This window comes from Acanthopagrus latus, chromosome 11 (genome assembly GCF_904848185.1).
Source record: "Acanthopagrus latus isolate v.2019 chromosome 11, fAcaLat1.1, whole genome shotgun sequence".
NCBI lineage: Eukaryota > Metazoa > Chordata > Actinopteri > Spariformes > Sparidae > Acanthopagrus > Acanthopagrus latus.
In genome coordinates, this window is record NC_051049.1 from 24,464,451 (window position 1) to 24,489,317 (window position 24,867).

At 43.0% G+C, this 24,867-nt stretch overlaps 1 protein-coding gene across 1 annotated transcript in view; it reads right to left on the reverse strand.

Annotated features, from left to right (window-relative positions):
• Positions 1-20,099, reverse strand: part of LOC119028888 (ephrin type-B receptor 1-like) — a 96,081-nt gene extending 75,982 nt beyond the window's left edge. The window contains exon 1 of the mRNA XM_037115313.1: positions 19,799-20,099. Within this exon, the coding sequence (XP_036971208.1) occupies positions 19,799-19,898 (100 nt within the window). The 5' untranslated portion in view covers positions 19,899-20,099. The remainder of the gene's footprint in view (positions 1-19,798) is intronic.
• Between the last annotated feature and the right edge of the window lie 4,768 nt (positions 20,100-24,867).

The window sequence follows — 24,867 nt, forward strand, 5'->3', positions numbered from 1 at the left end:
ATGTCAAAGTGATTTTGAATGCACTTATCTTACTTCTGGATCCGAACGTGGACGTTTCACCTCGGCTCTCAGTACAAAGCCTACCCAACATCAAAAGTACAATCAGACAAAAAGCTACAATAATTTGTCTGTAATTTAACTTTAAATCTATCAAATATATCTGAGCATGTCATTATGCAGCACATTTTTAAAAATAATTGAGCAATAACCAATTAACACGAGAGATAGCCACGGCTTCAGGAAGACAGAAGTCACAGGCTGTGTATCAAATCAAACCGGCTCCATGAAATTTTAGTTGCAAACAATTCCAAATTAAATTTGATTACTGTTCCAAACAGCGAGTTGGACATTTTTGACTGCTGTTTGAAGTGTTTTAAAACCTTCCATTTCAGATCCCCGGTTAAATTAATTAATGCTGAGAGACCACTTTTACACATTTTGAAGAGGTGCTGCCAAATCAAGTGCGAGCACCGAACAGAGATGAAAAACTCTTGAAAATCCATTTCTCTGTTCAGAAACCTGTCAGATTTGTGCCACAGAGGTGAGGAGATCGCAGTGAGATGAGAGGTGCGGCTCTGATGGCCGAGTCTACCGAAAGGTCACCTGTTCCGTGACCCTCCTGCCACGGCTATTTTCTGACTCAGTGAGGATGATGATGTAAATCCTGCATGCAAGCCAAGGTAAACCAAGCATGCTTAAACAATTTCAGCAATGTGAGAGATATGTTGGGCTGTCAGAGGGAACCCATGTGCTCCTCGAGGCAGAAACCTGAGGAGGATCAGTGGCTGAGGGGGGTTCTGAGGAAGGAAAGAGGGATGGAAATGGGTGGCGGGGTTAAATTTGAGTTCAGTTAAAGGTCTTAGTTTTAAGTTTGTACTTTCACTTTGGGTGTCTACTCGAAAATATTTACATGTTTAAATGTTCATAAAACAGAATGATATACCACCCATAGAGTGTTGCAGAAATTCGTACTCAAAAATTTTTTCTTAGTGTCTGACATAATGTTTATGTTTGCTGCAGGGCCTATTTCATGCAATAATCTAAAATCCAATAGAAAAATCACAAAGGCTTTTTCAAGGAGGAAACGAGAAGTGCAAAAATAATTCACCACCTCTTGAAATGCGCTCTGATTGGTCAGCTCTCTCACGACATCACAACCTTACAGAAACACTGACAGCTACATTACCTACTTTATTACGGTATCAACACGTCACCTGGACCTGTTACATGATCACAACAGACGTGGGATTTCACTTTCTCAGATCTGTGTCTTTTTTTTCGCTCTCTGCTTCCGGCAGTGTTATCCGTGTCACTCTGATGCGTAGACTGCTCATCATCTGCGCTGTGAAGATGCTGCTTTGTGTGTACGTGCCAAGTGTGTACGTTTGTGTGTGTGTGTGCGCGTGTGTGAGGGTCATCAGAGTCAAGTGTTGATGTCTTGCAACTGCATTGCATCTTTTAAGTGCATTTACACTCACACACACACACACACACACACACACACACACGGTTTGACCCGCTGTCACAGAGATGTGCAGTGTCTCCTCCTGGATCGACCCTGAGGACAACAACACAACAGCTACATCCAATTCCACTTTTCCTCCGTGAATCTCTGCTTCCCTCCTCCCCATCGTGACCTCTGCCCCCTTTTCGCTGCTGTCTTTTTTTACTTTCCGTGGCTCCGGAAGCCTTTTGTCAGTGTTCAAGTACAAATTGGGTCCCCGACCGACGGTTAGTCTTCCGAAGTCCCTTAAACAGATGCAGTGTACTCAGAGGAGCAGTATGAGTAGAGATGTACATGCTGGACTCTCATTCAGCTGGTGTCATGTTTGACTATTGAAAGAAATATCCTGCCAAAGTAGCTGTTAAATAATGTAGCAATGCCACCAGCCAGGGCGGGATTATTTGTGTCAGGCAGATTGCTTAGTTTCTGACCGAATGCATACCTGACTTTGTTTTACTCGTTTGTAGCTGCATGGCTGCTACTACGGCTTTCCATAACAGCTCCCTGTCCATCATTCCCCCTTCCTTTTAAACTTGACCTGACAGCACTGAAAAATGTGAATTTATCTTCAGTGACATTATATTTGTTAAATTAAATGAGCAAAAACGACTTGAAGTATGAGCTGAGTGACTTAAAAAAGGAGAAATACCTGTGAAAAACACAGCCTCGCCGTGAGGTTTGCATCAAAGTGTTGGGGTGTTTGTTGTTAATACTGCCCTCACTGTGTGTGTAGGTGCACAGCTGTGCTGCAAGTTAAACAATCATCCAATTAAGGCTGAAGACATTAGCTGGCTTTGGAGGCTTTTTAGTGGGAGAAAATTCAGAAACTGTGAAAACAGTCGGCTGTGTGGTAATTCAACACAGTATCTGAATGGTACTGCACATTTAGGAAAGAGTGACATAGGGCTGGGCGATTGAATTTCTTTACTTTCAATTACGTTTTCTTCAATGTTGTCGTCTAAAGATTAATCAAGATATTTGCTTACTGTGCCATGTTTCATTCCAACATTATGCTCTCATTCTGACTCTTGAATCCAGTGCACCCCCTTCCCTCACATCGCATCTTCCTAAAAGCACCTGCTCACTCTCAGCCAAGCTATGGCGTGGTTCATTCAGGTCAAATCGAGATGACAGACAATGAAGACAGCCTTTCATAGTAAGTGAGACCGATTTTCTAGCAGTTGGACAGGAAGATATCACACAGCAAGCGCATGTTAGCACAAACAAATCCACCGTGAATGCTGGGAGAGCAGGCGGGAACAGTCGTCAAGCCCTCGGTGGCATTTCCAAAACTTGGTACAACTAAGCTAGCAGCGTGTCCTTTCAGCTCTTTACAGTGCTGACTGTGTGTAATGTGAGCGCTATCAGTGGTTGCTACAGAACGGAATATACAGGTGGTGTCACTCAACCTAATAACTCATATTTAGAACTAAAAGCCTATAATATTTTCAACCTCAGAATGGGAGTCTAATGCAACACAGCAGGCAAACCATTTAAAATATTACCACAGAATTATTACAGACTTTCATGTTTGACTGCTCTGTATGCACAGGGCTCCATTTTGCTGGTTACTCGCTCACTTGATGTCAACGTTTTAAATACAGCTTGAAATAAAAATGCCAGTCAATGTACTTTACATGCTGATCAGTACTGTAAGAGTCCGAGGGTGCATATGTAGCCTCGAACTTAGCCTGACTGACAGAGAGGAGTTGATGCTGTTGGGATATACCATTAATCAGAGCACCACACCACACGTGGCAGAGCGCGCTGGAGCTAAATGTATGACTGATGGATGAGTTAATCAAAATAATTCAAAGACATACTTTGATACCAGGTCATTTTTTATTTTCTTAAGTATTTAGAAGTAGTCATTGGTTGTTAAGGTGTTGAAATATTAACATTATTTAGCTTACAGTCCATTACACAACCAGACGTATTTGGCTAATTTGATTTTGTTGTAGGTTATAAGGTGCAATGTGTAAGAGGTGGCTAGATGTCAAAGCAAGGCCACCCTAAACAAATAAGGGGGGCAGTGTGTCCACGGAGAAACTGCTAACTGCCGTTAGCTTGTTAGCTCAGTTAGCCATTCGGCTAGAATTCCAGATTGGGTATTATGAGACAGGTCAGGGAGCTAGCTGGTTAGCATGCTATCTTCAGTCTTCACATTCTACTGATGAGTAATTTATCAATATCTTAAAAGTTCTTATACATCGCAGCTTTGAAGTGAGTTAAAATGTTAAAACCTTTGGTTTATATATAACATTAGAGCCCAGCTAACTTTGTGGATATTATATGAATTTATGCTCCTAAAAAATGTAAATGTCTGGTGATTCATACAGAAAGAGCAACGCTCACGCATCTCCATGTAAACCCGCCTATAGGGAACATACTGTGATAGTTTGTTGCTATAGTGACTGAAGATGCTCCCTCAGGTACATCTGTCTGTCTTCAGGGCTGCTGTTTGAGATGAATCTCAGAGTGAACGTTATTTCAACTTGTGCACAACTTGTTTCTGCTGTGTTCACGCGCTGGCTTAAAAACAAAGTAAGAACTTCTCTAACAAGGAAATGTGCAGTGTAATCCCTTGGGTTTACTCTAGAGGTGCAGACATTTTTATTATTATTATATGATTATATGATGCATCGTGATGCAGATGTGGAAGCCTCTGCATTGATACAGAGACAGAGCATGATCCAGAGTCTGCAGCTTTTGTAATGTTTATGTATTGAAAAGATGCAGCTCTTATTTTGTAGACTTCTATAGTCTGATTACTGGAAGGACTTTCTGGATAAAATGGGGATTTAAATAATAAAAAAAATAGGCATGTGCAGTTATATTGATCAGTGTGGATGCCATACATGGAGATTCATCGGGATGTGTCAGGAATCATTTCGATGACAGCTGAAATGGAATCAAATGGAATCGTGAGATGAGATGAGTCACACCTCTAGTTTAATTGATTCAAACCAAAATGGGCTTGTTGAGTTTTCCAGAGAACGGGATCATCAAACAATCGATAAAGTACACTGTACTGTGCTGTGTGGACTCTGGATATTGCAGAGCGGGTTCAGGCCAGGACCCAAATAAAAAATTAATTTCTCGCTCTGGAGTGGAGACATGTGTTGAAGCTCAGAAGTGTCAAGGCTGACCGGTGGCTCGAAGCACACAGAGGACTGTATGATTGCAGTGTGAAAATTGATTCTGGCTCGTGACCAAGAGGATGGTACATGCCATCCCCTTGAGTTTACATCTCTGCGCTGTATTTTTAGATGATGAAGTAAATAGCTTGACACCGCCAACAATCCCAGTCGTGGTGGGAGTCTCACTATCTTCAAGCTTTTCTCCTGCCCTGCAGCCGATTGGTAATTTCCTTTCTGTGGATTTTAGATCTTGACTGTTGATGACTCCTTAAATACGTTTTGTACAATTTATTTTTATTCAAGGCTAATTAAAAGCAATTTTACTTTCAGATCCTTGTATTTGTTCTATCAGTCTGTGGTGCAGGGTTATTTGAGGACAGGGGTGTTGAGGGTATGGCCGCTTGCCAATACCCCATAAAATCTCTTTTTAACAGCCTCATGTTGGCAGGTATGGTCGATAGTGTAAGACAGAAGGCTCACACAGTTGTGGACACTCCTGAAAAGTGTCTGCAATATTTTCCTGACTTGTGTATACCTACCTATGTGTTCACAACTTTACAGTTTCAATTCCGCAGCAGTCAGAAAATTGCCAGGCTAGATTACAAGCCTGCTAACAGCCACTCAAATACTAAGAGCTTGTTAAAATGGCTCCCTAGTGGGAGGGACCTGACACTTATTGGCTCTCTGCTCCATATATCAAACTGCAGAGGGCTAACCACTGGGTTCATCGTCTCGCTCTCTTTATGTCTATTCCTTGCTTTAACTCATTTTCTATCCTCTCTCTTCCCCCTTTTTTTCCCGCTCTCTCCCTCTCTCGGGAGATTTGCTATCAAAACCGCTGTCACGCAGAGTAAAACTGTCAAACTAAAATTGCCCCCGTCGCTCGGCTGCCTGTCTGCACTGTCCTGGATTCTGCTTCGCCCCCGTTGCGTTGAATTTATTAAGGAGAACAAGAGGAAACAAAGCAACTGCAGAAAAAAGCCTTAAATGGGGGGTCATGCTACGTGCACAGTTCAAGAGTGTGACATTTTGCCAGACAGAAGTCGACACTCAAAGTGCACGTGTCAAACCTGAACAATGATCCGTCTTTCTCCTGCAGTCAGTTTCCTTCTGTTCCTGAGCAGAGCTACTCGCTGCCCCACTGCTCCAGCAGAGCAGCTTAGCAGCCGACAGAACACAAGAAGCCTGTGGCTCTAAAAAGCAGGTGTCGATGAAACGGAGCAAGTGTGAAGCCGGGGATAAAAGAACATGAACGCTTGGTCAACCTAGCGTGAGTTGATAAGGTTTAAAACTGAAATAGGCACACAGGACTGTGCAGGTAGAGAGCTATAATAAAAGCTAGAATGGCACTCAGTAGAGCACGTACCACCTCCGAGGCCAAACAGTCCACTTTGATTCAGCCGAGCCTAATCCAGCATTGAAATAAAAACATGTTGAAATCCTCTGGATCCAGACTTACACTACCAGTCAAAAGTTTGGACACACCTTCTAATTTAATGGTTTTTCTTTATTTTCAGGACTATTTACATTGTAGATTCTCACTGAAGGCATCAAAAACATGAATGAACGCATATGGAGTTATGTAGCAAACAAAAAAGTGTGAAATAACTCCTCAAAGCAGCCACTCTTTGCTTTGTTGACAGCGCTGCAAACCCTTATCTCAGGAGCTTCATGATGTAGTCACCTGAAATGGTTTCCACTTCACAAGTGTGCCTTGTCAGGGTTCATTTGTGGAATTTCGTGTCTTTTTAATGGGGTTGGGACCATCAGTTGTGTTGTGCAGAGGTCGGGTTGGTACACAGCTGACAGCCCTGTTTGACAACCAATCAGCTAAGTAAAGAGAAACGGCACTCCATCATTACTTTAAGAACTGAAGGTCAGTCAGTCGGAAAAATTACAAAAAATTTGACTGTGTCCCAAAGTTCAGTCACAAAAACCATCAAACGCTATGCAGAAACTGGCTCACATGAGGACTGCCCCAGGAAAGGAAGACCAAGAGTCACTCTGCTGCTGAGGATAAGTTCATCCAAGTCAGCAGCCTCAGAAATCGCAAGTTAACAGCACCTCAGATTAGAGCCAAGATGAATGATACACAGAGTTCTAGTAGCAGACACATCTCTACATCAACTGTTCAGAGGAGGCTGCACGAATCAGGCCTTTATGTTAAAATAGCTGCAAAAAAAAATGACTAAGGAAAAGGAAACAAGCGGAAGAGATTCCAAGAAACACAAGGAATGGACATCAGACCAGTGGAAATATGTGCTTTGGTCCGATGAGTCCAAATTTGAGATCTTTGGTTCCACACGGAGTGGAGTGTCCTTGTGCGATGCAGGAAAGGTGAACGGATGGTCTCTACATGCATGGTTCCCACCGTGAAGCATGGAGGAGGAGGTGTGATGGTGTGGGGCTGCTTTGCTGGTGACACTGTTGGGGATTTATTCAAAATTGAAGGCACACTGAACCAGCATGGCTACCACAGCATCCTGCAGTGACATGCAATCACATCCGGTATGCATTTAGTTGGATGATCATTTATTTTTCAACAGGACAATGACTCTAAACACACATCCAGGCTGTGTAAGGGCTATTTGACCAAGAAGGAGAGTGATGTAGAGCTGTGCCAAATGACCTGGCCTCCACAGTTACCTGACCTAAACTCAATCGAGATGGTTTGCGATGAGATGGACTGCAGAGTGAAGGCAAAAGTGTGCTCAGCATCTCTGGGAACTCCTTCAAGACTGCTGGGAAACCAATTCAGGTGATGACCTCATGAAGCTCATCAAGAGAATGGATCTGTATCAAATTTTTTGCATCAAGATCCACATCTTGTTCCCCAAGAAACTGACAAAAATGGTGAAAACTCTTGTAATACTAATAAATTCGTCCCTTCATCCAGACCTGCACCAAAGGTTAAATCTGCTGTAGGTGTTATTTTATTTTAAAAAAGTGTTAAATAGCTCTTTTTTCCCAACAGTTATCACCATTATAGAGTGCTCAGTAACCCGTGTCTTCTCTCACCTGTGCTCATGCAATAAAAGAGAAAAGACATGTCATGGTACCTACACCGGCAACGGCTGAGCAGGAAAAGCTACCAGCTCCAGCGCTCCTGGTAACGGTCTGTGCTGCCAAACAGGCCAAGAAATGAAAAACACTTGAAGAAAAGAAAGGAGTTTAGTTAGTTTTTGTGAAATCCTGCTAACATTCCACCCAACCGACAAATGGACATGAACAAACTCATAACCTCCTTGGCTGAGGTAATGATGAAAAGAAAAGTCAAAGTCAAATGATGTTATGTCGATGCTGATATTGATCAGTTAATCCTTTCCGTCATACATATGTTGGTTCCTGATTCTCAGATGTGATGCTTGTATGGTATAATCACTTCCTCATTATTTTCAGGTTGGGCACTTCAAACAGTTTCTCAAGTCCATGTTAAACCAATAGTCAGATGTCCTTATAACCACTGAAACACGTGAAGCTTGCTGCAAAGCTCCTCCTCTTCATACCAGCCCCTCCTGATGCACTTCCAATGAAATCTACAGTCCATGTGCTGTGCAAAATACAGTTCACCTGACACTAATATCAGGCTTTTGCAGTCGGTATTGGAAAAATCAAGAGGATATCTTACCAAAAACAATCCTTTTAAGTACAAAATTCCATTTTTGATCCTATACCTGCCAGAGAATGTAATATAGTACTAATCATTTAACTGTGATTTTGTTCTGTTCTGTACATGCCACATATATTGCATGTCTGTCTGTCCGTCCTGGGAGAAGGATCTCTCCTCTGTGGCTCTTCCTGTGGTTTCTTCCATCTTTTTTCCTCCAATTTTTTTTCTCAATATGTCAAGTTTTTCCTCAGTGGAAGCGAGGTGATTTCAGGCCATATAAATAAAATTGATTTGATTTGATACTGTAACTGTAAAAATCTCATCCTGATTAACTGACTCAGATTGCTGCTTGTGTTAGCATTTCACTGAGACGCACCTGTCACTTAGACTGGAGGCTGAGATCAACTGGAGCAATGATTGCTGCAAGCAAAACCTGTTCTATTGTTCATATTGCCACCTGATGTAAATCTATCATTTAATCCATTCAGGGAGAGGACAACTGAGACAAGAAACAGCAATAAAAACAAACATTACTGCAGCTAATTGTAAAAAAAAAACATGTAAATCCTGTGTCACTGTTTTTAACGCATATCCTGAGATCTCAACATTTCTACTGTTCGGATGAAAACTGATTAAAATTCCTGATGAGACACCTTTCCCCCCACAACCAAGGTGAGGCAAAATCACGGACGTGCGTTGTCTCACCCATTATGTCCTTTTCTCTCTTTTCTTTTGCTCCAGCAGTGACACAGTCCTTAATATCCAGCATGGATATCTGTGAGACCATATGCCCACAGCAGGAACCCTGAAGAGGCTGGCAGAGGGCCCACTCTCAACCAGCAAATAAATAATGGGCCATTATGTTCAATCATATGCTGAGCTATAAAGGTCTAAAGCTCAGAGCTGCAGTATGCAGCATGCACTGTGAACAAACAGGGGGAGAATAGAACAGAACAGCATAGAAGGGTGTACTTTTAATACTGATAAAATAGTATACCACTCCATTAGTCAACAGAGGGGTCATTGGTTACATACACTCTTTATATTACTTAACTGAAGTCTCCTCATGTACACGTCACACCTTCTGTGTGTATCGTGTGTGTAAAGAGAAAACAAACTGTTGCGGTTTAATCATTTTTACCAATCTATGGTTTGGAGGGATTACTATTTTACTCATCATCAGCAGCTTGTATCACAGTCACAGAACAGTGAACATTAGCTCCAGTGACTTTACCGTCTGTCACAGAACAGATCTCAAAATCCTGCTGCTGGTTTAAAGGCACTGAGTGGTTTCGGGCCAAAACACATTTCTGATCTGCTGCTACGTCATGAACCATCCGGACCTCTGGGGTCGTCGGGCACAGGTCTGCTTTCGGTCCCTGGAGTCAAAACTGAACGTGGAGAAGCAGCGTTCAGTTATTATGCACCACACGCCTGGAACAAACTCACAGAAAGCTGCAGGTCCGCTCCAACTCTCACCTCCTTTAAATCAAGGCTGAGGACTTTTTTGTTTGCAACTTCCTTTCATTGAAGCAATCTCAAGGCTTTGAAGCGGACTGTGACTTTTATTCTTTAGTCTTATCTCTTTTAAACCTTTTCTATTTTAGCTTACCTATTTCTTAACTTGTTGTAATGTTTTGTTTCTTGATTGTCTTCAAATGCAATTTTTATGCCACTATAAAGCACTTGGAGTTGCCTTGTGTCTGAATTGTGCTATACAAATAAACTTGCCTTGCACACAGCGATTCAGAAATCCTGTTCCAACAGTGAAGCTCAGGGGTTAAAACACCAACTCTGAACAAAGCCACTGACTCCTGGTTGTAGGCTTACCACAAGCACCAGGCTTAGAAGCCAGATTCTGAAGTGGCCAAACTGTGTGTCTACCTCGTCATGTGGTGCGCTGCAGCCCAGACAGACTTTTTCCCATAAGCTAACATTGTGAAAGAAGGGTCTGTAAAACAGTGGAGAAAGTATTTTGAGAACGCATATTGACTCATTTGACTGTTATAATTTAAGCTATTAGGTCAAATAGCATCTTGAAAGTCCAGAAGAGAACAACTAAATCATTTTATCCCCATTCAAGTTAGCAACCCCGTGACGGCGGACTACATGCTTGTGCCGCAGAAGATATTTAGCCTATTAGGATTACTAGGGCAGAATATTATGCTCCTCTGCTACTACGCTGAGCGAAAAAGGATTATGGACAACCGACTAGCCATTTTCGTCTTCTTCTTGTTGTGTTCGGTTTCTCCTTCTACTGTCTGTTTGTATGCAGTGCGCAAGCTTTATGCACATGCTCTGTCTCTTCTTCTCCATTTTTGGTGAATTTCAAGCGCCACCTATAGGCCTGGAATATGAACTGCAGCGTGTTGAGTCGTTCACAATGGATCTATTTGGACGCGAATATTCTTGAAACGATGCAAAGGGAGACGGGGGAAAAAAAGATCGTTTTGGTACATGTTGACATGGCCTAAGTCCACAGGTTCATTAGCATACTTGTTAGCTAGCATTCTGAGGTAAAAAAAAAAAAACAAACAAACAAAAAAAAAAACATGTCAAACAATTTCCAGAAAGGTAACAAAGTAAAATGTAAAGGTGACGCTACTCTTACTTTAGCAGTAGAATCAGCAATATTCTATACCACAATGAGAACAAGCACCTGTCTGCCATGTCGGAGGATGGCTCATCGCCAACCTCTAGAGAAGTCATGTAACATGTAACGTGAAAAAAAACATGCAATGTAACTTCTCAATATGGTGCTTGTGACACGTGAAAATGTGCACCCATGGCTTGCAAGAACATTCACTGTTAAGGTTTTATTCAACATCTGTGCTTGTCATCTTGGGCTCTCGGGACAAGTGATGGGTACTTAACAATATATTCTGACATTTTATAAACAAAGCGATTAGTCAGAAAATCCAGCAAATAACTGATGGTGATGATGATGATGATGATGATGATGATGATGGCTGCAGCCCTAATCTGAACTATTGCTTTTAATCAGGAGTTGACATCATTATATGTGGATGTAATAGAGCCACTAATGGTTTTATAAAGTTTATTAGGTAATAGTTTGTATTTTGGACAGCAGCACTGCACAGTAACAGGCATGTAACACCATGTCTCTGAGAGGAATAATGTCTCTTTGTCATCACTCCAGGAAAACTGAAGGACTGCAATCTGGAGCACTGTCTGCTTCCCTTCATGTCTGATTTGCATTTAAAAGCAGTGAATGCATATTTCACATTCTCTCATTTCTAATGTTTTTTCCTTCCAATGGCCGGTAGGTAAAGAAGTCAGTGGGAGGCCCAGGGTCATGATAATTTAAAGGTGTTTTTTATTATTAAGTCCACTGCAAGTGCGTGGAGAAATTCTTTTGCTTTTGCCTGAAACAAAGGGTAATTGATGCGATTGCTTAAGTTGCATGTTGAAAAGGAGAAGGCAGAGCAACTCAAAGAGCACGCAATTGACGTCTGTCTAACATTGCGGTGTATTGATGTGACTCTTTGAGCTGCAAATTAGTTGAAGTGACAGTATAATGGACCCGGGTGAAAGGAGGGGGAGAATTTTAGGTGAAAACAAAGGATTCTTTCATTCCTTTGATGCCCACCAGTGCTCTATTCTGCAACGGTATCAATTATCATTCCATATCAGGGAAATATAATCTATTTAGACTGGTTTGTTATGCAAATAACCCGAGGGGCTAAGGTGGTGAAGTGCTTTACAATGTGCAAGCCTTCCGCTTCTCTCTGCAGCTCAAATCAATTTATGCTTTAAAACACGTCAGCAATGTCAGCCGTGGAGAGGAAATAGTGATTGTAGTTAAATGTTTGTAATGAACGTGGCTCAGATGCTGAATGACTGTTGTTGATTTGTGCAGGTTTTATACAGCAGAGGCCACCCATCTTATACTGGTACTCACAGTGCGTTCCACAGTACAGCAGATGCATACATGTTGTCATCGTACTCCTCTCAGAGACCAGCACACATTTAGCCACGACCAACAGAGAATTATTGCCCGGCGCTGCAGCTCCACTGAGATCATTCCTGTCTGTCAACTCATTATTTTGGTTTTGTTTCAATGTTGTGGTTCAGTCTCGCAGCGCTCAACCTAATTTCCAGGAGGCAGCAGTTTTCAGTGGAAAGCCCTTATAAACCCACTGTACTCTACCTGCTGAGCACAGTTGGTAGGCACGGTTGTTTTCCTAACCATGACCAAGTGGTTTCTGTGCCGAAACCCAACAAGAGCATAAGGCTAGCAATGTGACAAAAGAGAAATAGACGACTGAGCCTGAAAAAATGGAACACTGGAACATGTAGAAATGTAAAGCTATACCATATCTGTGGTTTTGCAGAAGTTACCATTTTTACCTGTGTTTGTGTTGCAGCTCAAAAGCCAGATATTTCCCTCAAGAGTGTGTGGGGACAAAAGTCAGAGCTAAAAGGACAGTGAATATTGAATTTAAGGACTTTCACATCGAGCTTGTATAACCAGGGGACCTCATGAGATTTAGAAATGATCCCCTTGTGTTCGTGTGACACATTCGCAGTGGACAGGCAAGGCCTGTATTTTGGGGGAATTTACTGACATTGTCTCCTGGATATTATGTCAAGGCCCAACATTCAACAAGTGAACTGTCTTTACTTCTGCAGCCAAATTAATAATAGTTGACAGTAGATTTCCTTATATTTTCATGTGTGTGAGAAACATAAATGCACATTTGCAGCTCACTGAGATCAAGTCAAAGATGCTTTGTGGCTGCACTTGAACACAACAACATTAATTTGCTCCTAACCTTCTCTGTCATCACAGCACAGCTGGTGACTGTTATTACACATATAATGCATCAAATTTATGACAACAGCAAAAAAAAAAAAAAAATACACCTGGTTCAACAGAAACACAACCCCCCAATCTCTGACATGCTGATTCACACGGGACTAATATGATCAAATGATCACTGTGTTTGGAGTTTTTTTTCTTTAACAATTGGCAGATTTGCATGAGAATAAGATCACAGATGTCCTCTGCAGTTGTTACAAATTGCTTAAGGTCCCCAGGTAATACTAGTCCTGTAAGAATAGGGCTTTGGATTCATCAGGTGGATGGGAACTTCAAATGAGGCATAATGGTGTAATAATAGGCCACTCTATGTACAAGTGTTCTCCACATCGGCTTGATAATGTGTTAATGTGTAAATGTTGTGTTCACAGCTCGTTGCAGCCAAAAAAAATAAAGTATATTACTGCAGGTTTAGTGCCAGTAAGCTTCAGCCTGCTTAGTTCTTCTCGTCCTGGACAGAAATACAATACTGTCTGCACATAATCTCAAATAAGGTCTCTGTGTATATATATATATATATATATATATATATATATATATATATATATATATATATATATATATATATATATATGTTTCAGATTCAGTTGTACAGTACTGGCTTGCTACAGCCAGAGCTGTCCAGTAGACGTGACACTTGACTTGGAAAAAGTGAGGACTTAGCTGCCACTTGGCTTTTCACTGTTAAATTCCAGAACGATAAAAAATGCAGAAGAGTGTGTCAGGCAGACCCTGCAAAGCCAGACAGCATGAATGTTTAATTGTCAAGCCTATGCATCGAAGGGACTGCGTCCAACTAGTATTGATACAGCTTTGAATGGAAAATGTTTGGATGCCGTGTGATTTTCAATGAACGGCATTCAGAGACGTAACAGACTCGGGACTTGGATTTTAAAGAAGAACATATAAAAACTGGCCACAGCTGCAGATACAGCATCAACAATTTCAGATCATGCTGTTCAGATCGCATCCTGTACACTGTGACCCAAACATTTGGCAGAAGAATGCTGCCAAAAGTATGCATTAAAAAAAACCTGATATTTCCTCTCAGCAGCAGACATGACTCATCACTGAGCGGACAGACACGCTCTTCCTTTAATGTAAGAAAAGGATTGTTGACTTGTGTGAAAATTCACAGTCGAGGTGTGAAGATTCATAGTTAAGTCTATATTTTCACACCAACCGGACTCATTAATCGCGTCTCAGTAAACATTGAGCATGTTTTGTTAGCAAATGACTTCCTGAACCGCCCGAAAACTCTGATATTGAAGTCTGATAGCCCGTGGGTAAAGAGAAGCAGAGTGTCTAATACCGGGCCGACTGATGCCAAATTGCCTCTTGATGCCCAATTCGCCGTGGGAAATACGGCACCGGAAGCCCAGGACTCTGAGGTGGATATTCCCACAGGTTCCGACTACGCTACGGAAAGGAGAGAAAGAAAAACAAATATATTCTGGAACAATTTGAATGCTGTGTGGAAATAAATATATAACACTGACAGGAGGCCCCAAGGAAAAATAGACTGGGAAACATCGGAGTAAGAGCTTCAGGACCGGTGCGAAGGATCTTCTCCCAAGCTCCTACTTTCACCCAGTTCAACTGTCTGTCTGTCACATTGATAACCTGTCACCAGATGAATACAAAAACCGCATGTTTAAAACATGAGCAGGCAGAGCATGGTGCAGGGTACATTGTGTGAGTGTGTGTGTGCCTGTATGTGTGTGTGTGTGTGTGTATGTGTGTGTATTGGTGGAGGCACTGCAGTTTGTCATCTGCATATCTCTTCGCAATATGTGTGTGATGGGTTTCCCTGAGTGCATCATTTGTTCATCATTTGTTGCATGCACGCACACACACACACACACACACACACACACACACAAACACACCCGTACTGAGTAAAATCACAAATTACAGCATGTCATGTTAATACCAGCATCAGAGACAGGATCTACAATGTTTAACCTTTAACATTCATACAAGATGACAGATGGGACGCGGCGTGCGCATGTTTGGGCTCAAGGGAAAAAGGACAGAAATAGTTTACGTGCGGTAGCGGGGATAATATGTGCAGTGTAATCATATTTACAGAGCACATCTCCACATGGAGCCCGGCCGCTGTAGAGAGCAGATTCTGGATTTTTCTAAATTGGGCTCCTGTAGCTCTTGCACGGGGAAAAAAAAAAAAGTCGGACGAAATTAACTCCTCGACCCGTCGACACTCAACACTGACACAAATCAGCAATTTCGGTGACAGAGCCTGCTGCTGACTGGGCGTTTGCTTCAGACACAGATGACTTTGCCAGCCCTCCCCGGGCTTGTTTGCGGGATATGTAGCACTTACGCCACCAGTATCCGCTGGGTCAGGGTTTGCATTGACTTTCAAAATTACAGGGTCAAAGGCAGGATTAAGGTAGTGCATTTAGGGCTCCATGAAAAGGTATAAATCCTGAGGGGATTTAGGGGTATCAGTGTATCAGTGCAGCAGTTTCTGGCTACATAAACGATAAGAAACAGCTCTGGGCAGAATTACTTTTCCAGTACACATTTCTGCGTCTTCCCAAATCCGAAAAAGACTGCCAGACTTCACACTTTCACAAAGCTGCTGGTACTTTGGTAAACAACAGATATGATCAAGACAAAGTTTCAAATTCAGCAAAGTACCTTCTTCAAACACAGTAATCAGTGGGGCTGTGGGCAAAGGAAGGCTCAAAAGAAGCAGAGAAACAACAGAGGCGGACAGAGAAAACACAGAGCCTGCCGATATTGATAATACATTTATAAAGACATTTTAAGACATGATTCTTATCACACGTAGATAAAAAAAAAGCACTGATAACTATGCTGAAGTAGAGCTGAAACCATTCAGTAATCCACAGGAACTTAATCAGCAACTGGTTGTCTAACAATTGATTAATACGTTGTTGAGCCAAACTCAGCATTGTGTGCTGCTATGTAGAATCCAGTGCTGTTGTTTCTTTCTTTGCAATGCAAGCTACAGGGCCAATTATCCATGATATAATGTCAACATATCTGAGCCAAGACAATTAGTCAATTAATTGATCCGAAGGACAAAAACAACAAAATGTCAGTGAATATGTCAGCTTGCATTCTGGGAAATTATCGTTGGCACTTACAGACCTAATAATTAGGGATGCACAGATTTAACGGGCAATTTTTCCCTCGTTTACTGCTATCTGCAAATACGATGGCTTTCACGAGGTGCAGCGGCCGTTGCTTTTGTCGCATCACATCAATTTCTCGCTGGCGCACTCATGAGCTACCAGCTCGTGACGTCCCTGACATCAGCGTGTGAGGCCATGTAACCCCTGAACAATTCCTTTCATCGCGTAGCTGTTTGTGTGAGCTCAAAAGGAACTTTGGAGGCAGTTAATTAAAAAAGAAAAATCATCTTTTTTCATGTGAAAGAAGGTTTGACTAAAGGTTGATTCATGTTTTTTTTTTTATAATTGAATTTGTACCCTTTCAACATACTGTAATGATGAGGTGAAGGTCTTTAAGAGGTGTCTTTGTTTCCCGTGGCACAGAGGGGGAATAAATAGGACCGATCAATGCATCAGCTAGACAGTATTATCAGCTAATATTTGCCTATCACAGATTTATCACAATCGGCGTACGTGTCGTTGGATTTGAAACCATGTATATTTTAAGAGACTATAATACAAGAGAAGGATGGTTTGGGGAATCAAAGTGAAGTTTGTTGTTTCCATGCAAAATCTGTATCTTCGTCACCAGTGGTTGATAACCACATTTGAGGGATCACTGCGAAACACATGTATATACTGGATTATTCTCCCACTATCTGCATCAGCGCCTCAAAAACAAGTATCAGTCGGGCTCTTAGATTTAAAACAACAGTATTGGCCCAGTTTTTCCCTACAAATAATCAATCCTTGAATCAGTCAATCAAGATGACGGTTGGCAAATGAACTGACGGTGAAAGTAATCACTGGATGCATCCCTACCTACCGACAGAAATCTTTTCTCAAAACCTATCTTTGGCACTTCAGCACTGCCACCCTGTTAACTGGAAGGCCAAAAGGCTGATGGCGATCAAGGCGAGAGGCTGAAATGAGCCAGGGATGTTCATCCCAGAGCTTGTATCAGTCAGTCAGACTCTGGGAGGAAAGAGGCAGTCTGAAAGTTTACAGAGGAGAAGTCTACAGAGGCGGGGTAACGGCAGCGACTGTGTCAGCAGTGGGTCTATTTTACACCAACAGACTGAGATCAGCTTTACACCAGTTCATTAGGCACCTACTTACCATGAAAAGGCCACCGTGACCACAAACAACCCACCACCCACACTCTACCTATTTGTCTCTCCTCTCCATCTTAACCTCCTACCTATCTCTCTCTGTCTCTACACACACACACACACACACACACACACACACACACACACAGCGTTCAGTTTAATCAAAATAGACCTGCCCTTCAACACATTTACATGTCTCGTAACGGGGGAGACTCACTACGGAGCCCGTCATTACGCGCACCATTAAAACACAGCAGTAGACTAATCTGGTGCCTCCATAAGGGACAGCAGCAGCAGCAGCAGCAGCAGAGGAGGAGGAGTGGGAGGAGGAGGCGCAGTAGAGGACATGGGAGTGGAGGCTGGTGGAGGATGCTGCAGGAGGAGATGAAGTAAAAGGTGGAGAGGGGCAAGGTGGAGAGGCGGAGGACTAGAAGACTGGTTAAGAATATATAGGAGAGGAGGAGGAGAAGGGAGTCTTGAGGAAGTGGCAAGGGCAGGAGGAGCAACTTGAAGAGGAGCAGAGCAAGAAACAGAAGGTGATGCTTGGGAGGGAGCAGCGGGAAGAAGAGGAAGGAGGCAGCGTGGTAGGGAAGTGGGAGAGGGAGCAGGAGCAGCGGGGCGGAGAGGCAGAGAGTAGGTGAAGCTCCGGGAGGAGATGAAAAAAGAGCGGGAGGTCAAGCTTGAGGAGGTAGAGGGGTACATGCTGCTTGAGGAGGAGCAGCAGGAGCAGAATTTGAAGAGGCGCAGAGCCAGGAGGTGACGCTCGAGGTTAACGGACAGGAAAGACGACGCGTGAACACATGCTCAGGGACGGGCACCGACATTCAGAGTTGCTCAACGAGGAGCAGCAGGAGGTAACGCTGAAGGTTTGAAGAACAAGGAGCGCCTCTTGGGGAGGTCAGAGGGGAGATGCTTGGAGAGGAGCAACGGGAGAAACAGTAATGCTTGGAAAAGGGGCAGAGGAAGAAGGATATAACGGTCGAGGAGGAGGAAGAGGGGCAGGCCAATCTTAAGAATAAGGAGGGTTAGGGTAGCAGGAGGTGATGCTTAGGAAAGGAGGAGCAGCAGTAACAAAATGATTCAGGTTCAGGGAGACATGGCAAATGGAGCAGCAGTGCTTTGGAGGAGCAGGGATAATCATGTTGGGGGGGGGGATACAGGGAAGTAGGAGGTTATACTCGGTGAGGAGGTGCAGCAAAAGATGCAGTAGGTGATTTTTGGGAGAGAAGCGGGGGTGATGATTGGGGAGGAGTAGGAGAAGGAGCAGGAGGAGTAAAACCTGATGCAGCAGCAGGAGATGCTTTGGGAGAAATGTTAGAAGAAGCAATGACGCTTGAGAGGAGCTACAGTTACGGGGGGGGAGCAGCAGGAGGTCACACCCAGTGAGGAGGTGCAGCAAAAAGAAGCGGGAGCTGATGGTTGTAGAGACATAACGGGAGAAGCGAAAGGAGCAGTATAAAGAGCAGCAGGAGCAAAATTGGGATGCTTGGAGAGGAGCGGCAGCGGGAGAAATGTCAGGAGGTGCAATGCCGTTCTGGGAGGGAAGCAGCAGGGGGACGTACTCGGCGAGGAGGCGCGGCGCGAGAGGCAGGAGGCGATGTTTTGGAGGGAAGCAAAGGCAGAAGCCAGTGGGTGACTCTTGGAGGAGGGGGGTGAGTAAGAGGAGGAGCAGGAGAGCAGCAGGAGCAACTATTGATGTTCGGAGAGGAGGCGCAGCAGGAGGTGACGTTCGGGAGAAGGAGCGGGAGAAACAAAGCGGCAGATGAGGCTTCAACAAGAGAGGCAGGAGGTGGGGACGGGTTCGAGGAGCAGGAGGTGATGTGGGAGGGGAGGTGGCAGCAGCAACATGCAGTAGGTGAGCACCTGTGAGCTATAATTATGCTTCAGTTTGCCTCCAGGTGAGCAGCAGCGTGTGTGTGTGTGCGCGCGCGAGTGTGTGTGTGTGTTCATGGTGCACTCAGGAGGAAGAGACACACATTCAAACACTGGTGCCTTCAAGTGCAAAAATAAATAAATAAATAAAATGATTATTTCATGCTTGGATGTATTTTGCTTTTATTTTACCTTCCTCGAGATTATATTAAAACACACACACACACACACACACACACACACACAATTGTTCTATTGAGAGTGTTTGTATAAATGTGATTAAACCGTTTTATACCTCCAGTTTTGTACAGTTGCATTCCTCTACTGGCTAGAATCACAGTTACCTTTCCTTTAAAGACCCCCCGCCCCCCCAGACATACCGAGCTCACACTGACAAGATCAAAACTTCTCAAAGCAAAGAAAGAAAGAAAAAATCCCATCTGGACACAAAGTTCAACTCTATAAAAACAGACGCGTTGACAGTGCAGCCCCGCTCAGAGCCCTTCACCCCGCATCATCCGCACGCTGAGAGACGTCCCCTCCTCACACCTACCTTCCACTGCGCACACCGAAGTCATCGCGCACAGAGTCAGCGCCGCAACCCAAGTGGCCCGCATGGCCGCCGGGACTCCTCGCCTGTCCTCTCCCGTCATCCGGCCGACAGAAAGAAAAAAAAATCCCACAGAAAGACGCTGTATTCCTCTGGTATACAGTCACATCTCAGCCCTCAGTCAGTGACTGTGTGTGTGTGAGTGAGTGAGTGTGTGTGTGAGTCAGCGGGGAATGAAGCGCACAGACTGCTGCCGGATCCTCGCGCTCCCTCTCTTCTCACACCTCTCCATCCAATCAGGAGCGAGGATGGCGGATCGTAAACCAATCACCCGTTCTTTTCCACCTGACCCACGCCGAATGCCCGATGGTCAGGCCCCCCACCCCACCCCACACCACACCACCCCACCCCACCCCACCCCACACACACGCACACAAACACACACACGGTGCGCTCGTCTGTGTGACGGGACAGCGACACCCAGCGGTCAAACCGTAGCACTGCGCCTGAACTGACGCTGATCGGGGACCTGGGCAGGTGTGGACGGCTCCTGGCTGGGTATGACAGGATGGACCGGCAGCTGTCTTCTCTCTCAGGGGTTTGTTTTTACCAGCATGGCACCGTGACGACACCTGTAACTGGTAAATACAGGCATAGATAAATACACACAAAAGGTTTTCTGACAAGTTAAAGGGTGATTCAGGGCAATTTTAAATATTTGAGTCCGCCAAAATAAAAGCACCACACATCTTTTTTATTCACTGTACTAGTTTGGGTTTTTTTCCAGTTTCCTCAGGTAAAGGCTGTGGCAATAATCAGCATTGATCTTATTTGCTTTTACTTATACTTGAGAAAAAGTAAAAGTATGCTGACATTATAAGTCACTAATATGAAAAGTACTTTAGTAAATGTATCTGCTATTAAATGTACTCAAGCATCAACAGTAATTTGTAAAAAAAAAAAAAAAAAAAAAAGATAAAAAACAATGTACTTCTACCAATAAAAAAAGGTATCAATAAATACAAAAGGTTTCAGGTTGATTCAGGACAAATTAAAACACTTTCTGCTTAGATATTTGAGTCCATCCATTAGATATTTGATTAGATATTTGAGTCCATCCAAATAATTGAATGGACCTTCAGTTTCCTGATGAAAAACATCATGGCAGCTTATCGGCAGGGTTGTAAAAAGTACCAGCTACCCTGTTATAACCTTGCTTTGGTTGAAGTGAAAGTCACTCATAGGAATAGTACTTGTGTAAAAGTATCAGTGATTGATGTTAAAGGAACGTAAGCAGCTAAAGCAATATTAATACTCACGTATTTAGTACAAATTTTCATGTTTTTAAAACCGGTATACTACTGATGGAACAGTTACCAGATCTGATATTCAGCATTTTTTTTTTTAGCAGAATCTGTGTTTCTGTTTTTTGTTCTTTTATCTGAACAAGATAAGATCCATTTATCTACCTACATGCTGCTTTGGCTCTGACGCAGCATGTTATCTGCAAATTACCTAAAGTTGTCAAATAAATGTAGTGGAGCAAATGTACTATATGTGTATCATAAATGTAGAGGGGTGAAAGCTTTAAGTTGCAAAAACATCGAATTGCTTATTTTATTTTAACTTTACACAAGTAAATGTACTTATATTCCATCACCGAGGATGGGGTGGCTGTTGCAGCCTTTTGTAACAAGTAACATTGGGTTAACTGACAGGTTACACACTGACTCAGGACAAATTCAAACTTGCTGCTTAGATATCTGAGTCCATCCGAATAAAAACACCACACTGTAAAAATGATGAATTTCCTTCATCAGGCTTGACGTTTTGTTTAGTTTCCTTTATGAAGATTGTGGCAGGTAATGTTCACACATATGTAAAAAACCTATATTATAAGTCAAAGAGTTATCAGATCTGATATTGCTACTGATTATCAAAAGTGATTTATTTTTGTCTTATAATTTAAAATGTGTCCTACTTTGGCTCTCAGTGTGCAATCTGCAAAGTATCTCGAAATTGTAATTAAGTACTTGTATAATCACTACATCGCTCATGTAATCTACTCATCACCATAGAAACTACATATGTTATTGGTAATGCTGCTCTTTGTATTTAGCATCTATGGTATATCAGTCAAATTACAAATCAAAAGACTTAATAGAAGAAAACCAGAAAAAAAGACACATTTTGATGACATTTTGGATGAAAGTTACAAGGAAGGCCTCATCTCTGCAGAAGATTCAACAGGTGTTTTATACACCTGATGCTGCAGATGGTTAATCCACTGCACACCAACAGGTGTGTTACAGCTACATCATTTGATACGTCAACACAAAGAGCGCTGCTTTACCTGAAGAAAGTACAGAGGCTCACTGACAAGGCCGACAGATACACTTAAATGGAACAGAGCTATCTTTGATGCTGCTAATTACACCTGTGCTTTCACTGGGTTCAAACTGTGTGCTGTGAAATGACGAACTAAATCACAGCTTCAGTTACCCATCTGTCTGTCAAACTTCAACCTGGCAGGACTAATCCGCCCGTGTAAATGAAAGTGGGAGTGCACCTGGCAACCAACTGTAACCTTTTAACACCCATTTCCCTGTTGTAGTCAGTCCTGTTCAGTTGAAACAAACGAGCAGTTTCCAAGGATTTGTTACACTACTGGGATTATAATCTATCAGTGCACCTAATAAATGTTCATATTTCTATAACTTTTCATACTTCTAGCAGTCAGTAAAACAATGATCATATTTTCATCGTCCCACAAGCAGAGCAGTGGGCAGTGGTGAGAGGTTTGGGGCAGGTTAGGGATGCTCCAATCTGATCTACTAAGGGCTGGTACTGACCTTGTTCAGTGGATTGGATATTGGAACAGTTTGTTTGTGGATGTCTTTATAGCACTGAATGCACACTGCCCGTTAGAGTAATTCACTCACATCTGAGCTATATTTCAACACCACAGCATCCCTCGCTTTTATGTTGTGAAGGATGTTTCCTTCGTTAGGCTTTAGCTCAAAGCTCCCAGTCTCTCTTTTTTAAACTAGTTCAGCTCATTGTCTTCTAGGAACGACCGGTCTGGATAGCGAAAGGAATGATGTAGTCAGACTCACAGACAGACAGTCTCTTTCTGGATCATGTGACATGTGACCTGAGAATCACACAACGTGACTTAGGACAACTCATGTAAATGTCATTTCTTGTTTAGATATCAATACCCAACAGACTCCCTTCGTATATATAGATGAGTGAAGAATTACCTGCTTTTGGACACACAGTGAGTCTTAGTAAGTGCTTCCTGCTCAGGAAATTACCTTCAAATTTGGTCCGACGCTCCGCAATGTTCTCATTTGTATCTCATTTCTGCCAATTGTCCTCATTATGTGTTTCAGGGTAAATACATCCCGAACCTTCTTCAGTTACCACTTTTCATGAATCCCTTCCCAAAGTTGTAATGGGTTCCCATGGAGTGAAGTATAGATTTATATATGAATTTCCCTATAGAGAAGAAAAAAGTGATTGTCATTTGGAAAAAGAGAGCTTCTGTATTTTCAGATATTGGAAATGGTATCAGGGGAGAAAAAGTCAGACCGGTGCATCCATAGTGGCAAAATTACTGAGCGATGAGTGAACAGGAAGTGCATAAAAGTTCGTTTTTTTGGCCCCAAGCAACAGCTGTAGCAACAACATTAAAGTTTTATTGACAAGCGCAGTCTGAGAGCTGAGGACTTCACTCAGTGCTGCTGAGAAGTAATGCTCAGCTGCACCCCAGCCCCTGATGGCCTTGGATCAATTCACTCTTGATGTTTCTGTCCTGTCTCTCTTCTGCCTTCCTCTCCTGCAGCTTCCTGTCTCCTTATAAAAAGACAGCTCAGAACGTCGCTGTGACATTGCATTTCCGCGGCCCAGACAGCCCATTTGCACTCTCTCAGCACGACATTTCAGTTGCTTTCACGACACTACGCTGTGTACCACTACAACAATCACCTTTATTCAGTGGCTTTTGCATCCTGTACACATTGACCAGAACCTTAAAGAGCTGTGTATATGTCTGTGTGTAGGTGAGAGGCAGACAAAGACAGAGAGAGAAGCTTCTTATCTTAAAGGCAGCAGTCGGAGGCGTTACAAATCGTTTAGAAAACACATCAGCAATGAGTCTGTTTCTTTTTAGACCCAAGAAGAGATCGATTATGGACTCGCTGGCTGCCACATGAGCGGAACAGTTACATTTCAGCTGTAGCCAGAGTTAAGTTACATCTCTTAAATGTGGGCAGCAGAGAGTTGTGGAGCCTTTTTGTTTAGAGGTAACTCCCACCTGGGGGAGTCAGAGCGCTGAGTAAACTTTGATCACGGACAGACAGCTCGGGCAGAGTGCTGAGCGTCGATAAATCATGTCTAGACGAAGCCGAGCAGGCTGCAGCTGCTGCACGTGTTCTCTCAGTGACATTCAGCTCAGAGTCTACCTTCACTTCCACATCATTCACAATTACAGGACAAGACATGTGATGTAGAAAAAGGGTAAATTCAGACAGATGTTCAGATACTGGTGCGCGGAAATGAAGTACACTGAAACATTTAAGAGTTTTCCATCAACTCAAACATAGAAACTTGCGGTGGAGTCTTTGTGCTTGCTGCTGTGTTTCATTCCATCGTACGCATCAGGGAAATAAATCATTTATCAACTCCAAATCCCCCGACCAGTGCAATCCCCACCGTACAACACGTGGCCATGTTATTCTCTTCCTGTCAGTGTCTGTTACAAAGAGATATATGTTTATTTATAGCTGTGGTGTAGCTGGGAATGTTCTTCTAGACAAAAAAAAGACAGAGACAGCCAGTGAGACACGGCTGAATCTGGTGGCCTCAGAGCATCAGGCACAGACAGTCTGGGGCTAATGGATGGACTCCTGGACACACGTTTGAAAAGTTGTATCAGATGACTTCATGCTGAGACGGAACAAAGAGGCTTTAAAAGGGTACCCTGCTGATTTAATATGAAACCCCCTAAAGTTCAGGGACTCGTATGAGGCTTTTAAACAATTTGTCATTGTTATCTGTTGTTATCTGTG